Source organism: Melanotaenia boesemani, chromosome 3 (genome assembly GCF_017639745.1).
Source record: "Melanotaenia boesemani isolate fMelBoe1 chromosome 3, fMelBoe1.pri, whole genome shotgun sequence".
NCBI lineage: Eukaryota > Metazoa > Chordata > Actinopteri > Atheriniformes > Melanotaeniidae > Melanotaenia > Melanotaenia boesemani.
Window position 1 is genome coordinate 15,847,453 of NC_055684.1, and position 10,757 is coordinate 15,858,209.

General features: G+C 37.9%; 1 protein-coding gene across 1 annotated transcript; it reads right to left on the minus strand.

Moving 5' to 3' along the window:
• Window positions 1-2,113: 2,113 nt before the first annotated feature.
• LOC121636244 (anti-sigma-I factor RsgI2-like) lies at window positions 2,114-10,757 on the minus strand. Its single transcript, XM_041979589.1, has 5 exons — window positions 10,564-10,757; window positions 8,584-9,129; window positions 5,420-5,712; window positions 3,076-3,203; window positions 2,114-2,535 (listed from the first exon to the last, which is right to left on the minus strand). The coding sequence occupies exons 1-5, from the start codon at window positions 10,724-10,726 to the stop codon at window positions 2,334-2,336; spliced, it is 1,332 nt and encodes a 443-aa protein (XP_041835523.1). The 5' UTR covers window positions 10,727-10,757; the 3' UTR covers window positions 2,114-2,333.

Sequence of the window (10,757 nt, forward strand, 5' to 3'; positions counted from 1 at the left end):
CTCTGTTGAACATATATGGATCTATGATATCGTTGGAGTGTGGTCATGGAGAGCTTTATATGTGAAGAGAAGATTAGAGAAAGATGATCTCCTGCTAGTTCTCATCAGAACCCTCACTGCAGCATTTTGGATCAGACGGAGACTTTTCAGGGCGTTTTTGGGACCGTCCATTAAAAAGGAATTAGAGTAGTCCAATCTGGAAGTGATGAAAGCATAGACTAGTTTTTCTGGATCACTCTGAGACAGGATATCAACCAAACTATATTTGGTTTATTTCTACCAGGATGTAAACAGCTGTAAACAGTGCTTTGCTTACTCCTGTTCTTTATATTCATGTATATACTAACACCTTGGAGGAAGGATTAGTTATTCAGTATCATATTGGAATTTTTTTATTTATTTATTTTTTTATCAGAATAAAAATAAAGATAAACTCTATCATCCATAGAGTGGATTTGTTTGGCAGCCTAGCTCTACACAACTTTCATACCAGGTAAAAACAACAACAACAAAAGAACTCCACACTACACTTAAATTAAAACAACAGAGTTTGAAAGATCATTGGAGCATCATCCACATTCACCACTTACTGCCTCACCATGGACTCAAAGAGAGGAAACAAGAAAAGTCCTATGACAGAAATCAGTTTCCTCCTAGACACGTTGACTTCTAAAAGGCATTTTTGCACCATTGTGTGAAGTTTTTTGACTACTGGGCCATGTTGATCACAGTTTTCATCATAGAGACACTTTTACAGTCGTTTACAGACTTAAGTATGAGTCTATCCTGATAACTGCTCTGATACTTATTTTTATAAAGAACACAAGAGTGGAGAGAGACGGGGGGCAGCCTGTAGAGGATAAAAAAACATCTGAAAAAAGACATTAAATCTCACTTTCTGAGGTCTGTCTGTTACAAAGTCAATGAGCCAATAAATCAGGCCAGAGTCAAGGTGATAGTATACAAATATGAGGTTGTATGAGAGATGTGACGTTCATGAAGAAATTGATTTTTTTTGAACGGCTGTGAGCTGTTCATTTGTGAGCCATTCTTTTTAATATAAAAAATTTGCACGTGTGCCATCAGTCTGATGTCCAGCATTCTCCATTCATGTGATGCATCTATGATGCATGAGAGTATTGTTTGATAACAAATCCTGAATGCTGAATCAGAAACATTTACTAAAATCTGCACCGATGTCGCTCAAGTTTATTCTTTTTTATTTATATTTTTCCTAAATATATTTTTTAAAAAGTCTTAGATTTTATATAGGTACATATTTTATTTATTTACGTTCTTATATATTGTGAGTTTTTTGCATTACAAAAATGTCAATATGTGGAAAATGTTGAAGTTATTTTGCATGAAAGTTTTTTTTTGTGGCCTGCTTTGTTTTCCTTGTGCTACAGAGTTTTTTGGTGAGGTGGAAATCCAAAATAGTGATCTCATTGTCAATACATGGGGATATAGTGCCACCTTATGGAAAGATTACTATAAAAAACACAAGCCAAATGAAATTATGACCAATATTTGAGAATAAATCTCACCAACAGAGTATATATTGGTAGTGTGCGCAAGTTTGAATTTTTCTGATCCAGATCTTATCTTCTAACTGCCACCAGTGATTATTTTCATGATAAAAAATTGAGCTACCCCTGATTAAATTCTAAACAATAAAATAAAATAAAAAAATAAGAACGAGCCAGTCCTTTGAATGGCTCACGGAAAGGAACAGCTCCTCAAGATCCAGCTCCCTTTAAAGAGCCATAAATCCCATTTCTAGGTCGTATGCAGTTAAAAAAGAAGAAGCAGCTATAAAAGCAAACAAATAAAATAACTGACACCATCCAGGTGCTGCAGGACCATGTGGAGCAGTGTGTTTACAGAGTTCTTTACACCCCTGCAGGACATATGTATCCCACCCTGTAACCTTAAGTAGGCTGTATTTTATTTTTTAGCAAGACAAACTATTTAAATCACTGAAATGACTTTCAAAAATGTCCTCTCTATTTAAACTATTGTTCATCATCTCTCAGATAAAATATAATTAAGTACATTTGGCAAAGTACCTAAAAGTAAGTGTGACACTAAAGGATAAAAAAATCACAAGTAATGAGAGTTTTCTGACAGAAATTTTATTCTTTTGATAATGCTCAAGGATAAAAAAGAGTAATATGCATGGAGATTTTTATACTTAGCTGATTTAGCTTGCTGTGTAAAAGCTGTGAATGAGACTTGTTTATCATCTTATATCATTGTTTAGGGTATTGATTAATTTCTTTTTTAATGGTTATTTTTCAATCATCTTTTTGCCTTATTTTGTTATATTTGCATTAAATTAGCTGTGTCTTTGTCTCATTTATTTCCCCATTATTGAAAAACTTCCTATCCATCTTCCTCCCCTTCAGACGACGTCCTCGTGCCCCTCTGTTGGCCGGCTGCTTCATCTGCTGCTCATAGGAGTCCTCCAAAAGTGTGTTTCCACGGAGAGAGTAGTTGATGTTGGACCAGGTCAGCACTGAGCCTTGGTAAGGCCTAAAAACAGAAACATTAGCTTAATGTGTGTTATGCTTTCTTGGTGCGCAAAAGACAGTTAACTTTAATTTAATGTTATGGTTATTTCATATCTAAAACTATGCAGGAAATCAGTATTCAGTAAAATATTGTTTGACCTGAAAAAAAAACTTCTTGATTTAAAAGCCAAAATAAAATAAAATAGTTTCCAGAAATATATGTAAAGTTATCTGTTCATTACATGTAACAAAGAATTTATTAAAATATATTACAAATTATTATATTTGAATATTAATATTTATAAGGAGAATTTATTCTATTTGCTGCGTGAGGACGGGGCTCAGCTCCAAGTGTTTTTCTTGTCAATCTTTCGTTTATTTATAGATGCGTTCCTGGATTGTTTGGATTACTGAGATAAATACATCGCATCATGAACTAACAGAGAATGGTACCTATAATGACTACTGCTTCTGTAAAGGTCAGTGATTGCTCTAGAAAAAAGGCATTAAAAGGAGATAAAACCCAGAATAAAAAGACAGATAAACATAGCAGGACACCTACCCATAGGTGCCTCTGCTCATATAGTAGAGAACTTGCTTATAGCAGAGAGGATAATCCCACACCTCAATGTCTGTCACCTGACCTTCAAAACCTGTAAAATCAATCACAGGCTCACCTGACCACACATACTGAACACACACATGCATACACACACACAAGCACACATGATATTACATACAATAAAGACTAGAAAAGTTATTTTCTAATTCATCAAGCTGTTGTATATAATAGATATGTCAGTTCAATTCAGAGATGGTAATGTTCATATAGGCTGTTGTTTTGTGTAAGAAAACATCCATGTGACCCAACCCTGAAAGCGAGCCACGAATATTGAAATGTGTAAAAGAATAAACCATGTATATTTTTGCAATCCTAACCATGCACACTCACTGGTAGGTTCCCCTTGCTAGTACTGGGTTGGACCTCTTTTACTTTCAGAACTGCCTTAATTCTTTAATGGCATAGATTCAGCAAGGTGTTGGAAACATTCCTCAGAGATTTTTATGCATATTATCATGACAGCACACAGGTGCTGCAGATTTGTCGGTTGATGAAAATCTTCTGTTCCACCACATCCCAAAGGTGTTCTGTTATGGTGATCCCCAACCCTGGTCCTCAAGTCTCACTATCCTGCAGGTAGTATACGTACGTCTCCCTGCTGCAGCACACCTGATTTAAATTAAATGGCTCTCTTACAAGCGCTGCACAAGTCTGCAAATAAACATTGAGTCAGGTGTGAAACTGGGAAACATCAGAAGTCTGCAGGACAGTGGGCCTTGATGACCAGAGTCGGGGATCCCTGCTCTTTTGGATTAAAATCTGGTGACTGTGGAGGCGATTGGAGTACAGTGAACTCATTATCATGTTCAAGAAAGCAGTTGGAGATGATTGGAGCTTTGTGACATGGTGCATTATCATGTTGGAAGTAGCCATCAGAAGACGGTATACTGTAGTCATAAAGGTATGGACACAGTCAGCAGCAACACTCAGGTAGGCTGGGGTGTCCAAACCATGCTAAGCTGGAACTAAAGGGTCCAAAGTTTGCCAATAAAATATCCCCCACACCATTACACCACCAGCAGCCTGAACCATTGATACCAGCCTGGATGGATCCCTGCTTTCATGTTGTTTCCACCAAAATTCGACCCTACCATCTGGATGTTGCAGCTGGAGATTCATTCCATCTTCTATTGTCCAGTGTAGGTGGGTCTGTGTGAATTGTAACCTTAGTTTCCTGTTCTTAGCTGAGAGCAGTGACACCCAGCATAGTTTTCTGGTGCTGTAGCCCAATCTGCTTCAAGGTTTGACGTATTGTGTGTTCAGAGATGGTGTTCTGCATACCTTGGTTGAAACAAGTGATTATCTGAGTTCATGTTGCCTTTCTATCATCTCTAACCAGCCTGCCTACAACGCATTTTGGTCCAAACAACAGCTGTTCATTGGATATCTTCTCTTTTTTCAGACCATTCTCTGTATATCCTAGAGATGATTGTGAGTGAAAATCCCAGCAGATCAGGAGTTTCTGAAATACTCAGACCAACAATCATGCCATATTTAAAGTAACTTAAATTCTCTTTCTTCCTCATTCTGATGCTCAGTTTGAACTTCAGCAAGTTGTCTCGACCATGTCTACATGACTAAATGTATTGAGTTCCTGCCATGTGTTTGGCTGATTAACTACTACAATAAGTAATTGTCCCCAATATAGTAGCCAGAAAGTGTATTTTGTAATAGCCGAACACAATACTGTATAATAACACTAGCCCTATTTATATGCACATAGCAATAAAGTGAAAACGTAAAAAGACCTTGAAAAGGTGTCAGACAGGTCTTGATGACAAGATCTCTTGCATGAGAAACTGCAGACTAACACACACCATAATCCTTTCCTCCTCTCATTAGGAAGCACATCAACAGTACGTAACCTATCATGTGGCAAAACCTTGATTTAATCATGCAGAAACACATGAAACATTGTCATTTAGCCAGAATGTGGGTACACATAAAACATATTAGCAGCTTATCTGTAAGGGCAAAGGACAATTCTTGTCAAACATAGTGCTTGTTCAGTGTTTTGACATGGAGTTGGATGCCATCTCTGTTGTGCAAATCATTTCTTTGTCATATGGATGTTGCCCTACACAAATAATTGCTGTGGGATACACTCCATCTTTTATTTGTTGTGGCACCACTACATTTAGGAAAATTGTAAAAATTGTAATAAATTGTACTTATTACACCTTTTCAGCTGATCCTGGGCTAAAAGAGAAAAAATAATATCTTTGCTTATTTGTGAGAGGTCATACTTGCACAGTTTTACACACAGTTTGATTATTGTTCTTACTCGAGAAGGTAGCACTTTCCTCATGCTCATGTTTGTGTTGCTGAACATCTGGACAACCCCCTTCATGGAGTCCACAGTCAGGCAGACACTGGTCCACATGCTCTGTCCAATGTCTGTCCTGAGCCTGATGCTGGGCTTCAGGTACATGCTGTTGTAACCATTGAATGTCAGCGTATAGGCGACCACGTTCATGACGTCCAGCCTCAGAGGGGTGCTGGATGGACTGAGAGTGAAGATTGAGGGACTGCTAGTCTGCAGATAATCAGTGATGTACCGCAAACACACAGACACACCTGCAAGGTTCACACAAGCAAAATCATATCATAAAATGACCCCAAAGGAGTGTGGTACAACTTTGAAGTGACAATAAAAAACAAAGATCCACAGAGGAACAAAAAGACCCAGAAAAATACCATGACAAAAGCAAGACATAAAACAGCCACCAAAAAAAAAAAAAGACAAAATGTTCATGGTTTTGGTTCTGTTTTCATTGAGTCTAATGTTATTCTCTGTTTATGGCCTCTATATACCTTCAGATTGGCTGGATTCTGTTGTCTATGCATTATTCTTTAGTAGACTGGACTACTGTAATGTTGTCCTCACAAGTCTCCCTAAAAAGTCCATCAGACAGCTGCAGTTAGTCCAGAACGCTGCTGCTCCAGTCCACACTTAGACCAAGAAAGTAGATCATATAACTCCAGTTCTCAGATCTTTACACTGGCTTCCTGTCTGTCAAAGAATTGACTTCAAAATTCTGCTGGTAGTTTACAAACCTCTGAACGGTTAAGGACCAAAATACATTCAAGATCTTCTGGTTCATTATGAACCAACCAGATCCCTCAGGTCATCAGGGTCAGGTCTACTTTCTGTTCCCAGAGTCAGAACTAAACGTGGAGGCAGCGTTTAGCTTTTATGCTTCTCACATGTGGAACAAACTCAGAAAACTGCAGGTCTGCTGAACCTCTCTTTAGTTTTAAATCAGGGATAAAAAAACTTTCCTATTTGTAGCCATTTATCAAAACAACTGTTAATCCCTCACACTGTAACTTTTATATCTTGCATTTTATCTATTTTATTTAAGTTTTTTTCTCATTAATTTCTTTGGACTTTTTAATGCTTCCTCTGCACACCCGCTGTAATTCCTTTAATGTTTTATGTAAAGCACCTTGAATTGTTTAGTACATGAAATGTGCTACACAAATAAACTTCCCTCTCCTTATTTTACTTGTTTAACTTTCTGTAGGCATTTTCAGAGCTTGTTCCTTTGTGCATTCTAGTAAGATTTACTTCCTGGATTTTTTGCCCACCAGAGATACGGTCAAATAGTCTGATCAGCTCCCATCCTTTTTTCCCATGCTCTTTTCTTTGACCTCATTGGAAAACACAACAGGCCTATGGAAAAGTGGCTGAAGATATTTGGACTCCACCCATAAAGGACTTCAGAGAAGAGTAATTACACTTATGCTGAGCTGTGATGTCTGCAGCAATTAAACTATTGATCTTTTAGGCCTCTAGATACCTCATCTCATGCAATCTCATAAACTACATATATCACATTGATATGTAAAGATATAAAATATCACTTTATTATTAAGGTTCATATTTAAGAGGAAAAAATTTAAACATGTCACAGGCTGCACACAGTCACTCCCCTATCCTCCTATTTATCCAAAAAGGATCCATCCATAAAGGATGCTCCACTGTTTCATATGCTAAAGGAGATACTAAAAGAAATTGCTAAAGCTCTTTTCCTTAAAATTCACAGAATCCAAACTGTCTTTACTGTGGCTGATGCTCAGAGACAGTCATTTTAAAGAACTTTCATGTGACACTACATCTCAGTTTCCAATGACTGCAGCATTTGTCATTAGTCCCTTCATTATATTACCTGCCTGGTTTCCTTTGTTGGGTGCCAGATCATCCAGGTTCCTCTTCTTTTGTCAGTTTGTTTCAATGTTGATTTTCTTTCCTGCGCCTGCAGTATTGTTTGCTTTTCCAGATATATTATTACTAAAATTTTATTTTCTGACCTTCATCTGGCCTCTTCTTAACCTTTTATAACCTGATGTCACCTAATTTGGGGACTTTGAGAACAGATGGCACCAAATTGTGCCAAAATGGTCTTTTTGGAGACTTTGCCTCAACTGTCTGTACTGCAACCTCTCTTACTTTGTCATGCTTCACTTTATCAGAGATGATCTTTGCAGAAATTATGTTCACATATTGTACTACGATTTTATAAGGATGTATCATTCCAAAGGGAAAATTGTAGTTTTTTTTTTTTTTTTTTTGGACAAGCCTGCAATTTTTTAAGTTTAATTTATTCTTTATTTATTTAACCAGGAAAAAAAGATCCCATTAAAATTAAGAACGTCTTTAGAAGGGGGTCCTGGTCCAAGATAGGCAGCAGCAAATACAAAACCACAGTCACATAAATTACCTAGTTAAAACACACAAAAGACAATTAAAAATGCATGCCGTGGAGTCGGTCTAAAGAATTCTCAGTTTGGACTTAAAAGCGCTCCGTGCCATTAACTCAGTCCGTCTTTCTGTAGCATATTCTGAGTAGGAGGTGCAGAGTGAACAAAAGCCTTTTTACCCAATTCAGACTGAGCATGTGGAACAGAAAGCAACAACTGATCATGTGATCGGAGAGAGTAATAATCACCACTTCTCTGAGCAATTAGGGTACATAGTAGGCAGTAAACCAGGCGGTGCCTCATAAATGATAGTGTAGCAGTAACAGATCCAACCTGAGTGTACAAAGAACAGTGGTGTGTTGACATTTTACAGTTTTTAATAAACCTCAGAGAGGCATAATAAACGGTGTCAGCCATTCGAAGACATTGAGCAGATGCGTTCAATATAAACAAATCTCCATGATCCAGCACAGACAGGAAAGTTGCAGCAATAAGCTGCTTTTTTTTGTATTAAAAGAAAAACAACTTTCTTTCTAAAGTAAAAACACAGTTTTAGCTGTAGCTTCTTCACAAGGTTTTAAACCTGTGGCTTAAATGTAAGGGAGTCATCAATCCAAATACCCAGGTATTTGTAGATGTGTTGTTGTTTGTGCTTTTGCTTTTAACTGTAACAGAAACAGATGTTTATTTAAGGGAAATCTGTTTAGAACAACAATACACGCTATGTATATGTAGCATACTCACCTCTAGTGGTGGGAGCTGTAGTCCATGGAGGGTAAGTGGTGGTGTACTTTGTTGCAGGCGGGAGAGTTGTTGCAGTCATGTAGGGAGTTCCTGGTTGCGATGTAGGCGTGTAGTAGGGAGTTCCTGGTTTTGATGTAGGCGTGTAGTCGGGAGTTCCTGGTTTTGATGTAGGCGTGTAGTCGGGAGTTCCTGGTTTTGATGTAGGCGTGTAGTAGGGAGTTCCTGGTTTCGATGTAGGCGTGTAGTCGGGAGTTCCTGGTTTTGATGTAGGCGTGTAGTCTGGAGTTCCTGGTTTCGATGTAGGCGTGTAGTCAGGAGTTCCTGGTTTTGATGTAGGCGTGTAGTCGGGAGTTCCTGGTTTTGATGTAGACGTGTAGTCTGGAGTTCCTGGTTTTGATGTTGGCGTGTAGTCGGGAGTAGTAAACCTTCTGGATGGGTATGGTGTGGAATACCACGGGGAAGGCCGATAAGGTGAATAGAAGCATAATCCCCCTCTATAACCAGACAAAGTGAACATTTTCCCATTTAGATTTAATCCTGGACCACCTGGAGAAGAAAAAATAAATAAATAAAAAATAGACAGACAGACAGACAGACAGACAGACAGACAGACAGACAGACAGACAGACAGACAGACAGATAGATAGATAGATAGATAGATAGATAGATAGATAGATAGATAGATAAATAGATAGATAGATAGATAGATAGATAGATAGATAGATAGATAAATAGATAGATAGATAGATAGATAGATAGATAGATAGATAGATAAATAGATAGATAGATAGATAGATAGATAGATAGATAGATAGATAGATAGATAGATAGATAGATAGATAGATAGATAGTGCATACTGTGTATTGTAGGTAGGCAAAACAATCACTGGCAAAGCTAAAATGCTGCCAAAAGCATCTACCATAATTTGTTACCATTCTTAGATTTTATGACTTTTCATAACTTTAGTATACGGACTCAGAAAAAAATGAGAAGTCCAGTCCCCAATCCTCATCCCACCTACTCTCCGCTCCCTGATCACCCCACACCTCCCCCCCAACCCTTGCAGTTGCAGATATTTTTCAAATTTGGCAGTGGGTGGAGTTATGTAAAAAGTAGGGTGTGTAGTTACACTTTAAGTAAATAAAGACGACACTTCCTCATATTTAGTGTAGTACGGTAATAAGGCAAAATATAGGGTATCTATACAATCAGAACACCTTGGATTAGGACATAAAAACAGAAGAGACCTACAGAAGCCTAGAGCGGCCCGCCTCGCATGTTTTTTTAACATCCTTTTCTCATGATAACCAGATCATTTATCTCATTATCTCGCTTAGCCTTTATCTTCTTCTCTCCCAACACCTCAACTGGTGGATCCAAGGGGAATCCCAGCACAATATCCCAGAGTTGTTCTGTTCTGGGATGCCTCTGTAAAGCTAGATCGAGCAACATGCATCACTGATCGGTGTGTCCAATTTTACTGACAAAGGCTGAAACTGCTGTGTGTCTGACTGTTAAGTTTTACCAATAATTCATTTACATAATTACACATATACAACATGATTTTAGCCCCTCCCATCAGCTGTCATGGGGTGTGTTTTGATAATTGAAATCAGGTATCACACACTTATTTTTGCATCCACCTTAAGCTTGTTACATACTCTGTGAGAAGTAAGAACTTTGTTGTTGTTCTTGAGACCACAAGAACAAGAAAAAAGTTCTGGCTTCTGGGGAAATACGTAACAACCTTCATTCATCTTGTTATCTCAAGACAACAAACTTTGTTTCCTCGAAATGAAAAGATAAATTATCCTGTTATCATGAAAAAACGGTCGAAATAACAAGGAAATTAACTCGAGATAACGATTAAAACAAGAATAATAATCAATAACGGCAGCTCTCGGCTTCCATAGAGCCCAACTCTGGCAGACTGAGAAATCTTAACTTACATTAATGTAGGAAATATTTGAAATTCTTACGTGTTGTCCACGCAGTCGTTGGATAAGCTTTCCAATCAGCTGATATAGAATCCGCTACACCCAACGTTGACACAATCACCATCACGGTGGAGAAGAAAAGCAGCTTGTTCTTCATTTTCATCCTCATTAGGTTAGAGTTCTCATGAGTCCTCTGTGAATGCATGCGCCTCTCTGACTGTTATCTGCATGAGCAG

What these genes read in the sequence shown, in the direction of transcription:
- LOC121636244 (XM_041979589.1), bottom strand. Translation starts at nt 10,726, where the DNA reads ATGCATTCACAGAGGACTCATGAGAACTCTAACCTAATGAGGATGAAA. An exon ending in AACGACTGCGTGGACAACAC is followed by an intron (nt 9,130 to 10,563) that starts GTAAGAATTTCA and finishes TTTCTTCTCCAG; the next exon opens with GTGGTCCAGGATTAAATCTA. An exon ending in TACAGCTCCCACCACTAGAG is followed by an intron (nt 5,713 to 8,583) that starts GTGAGTATGCTA and finishes TGAACCTTGCAG; the next exon opens with GTGTGTCTGTGTGTTTGCGG.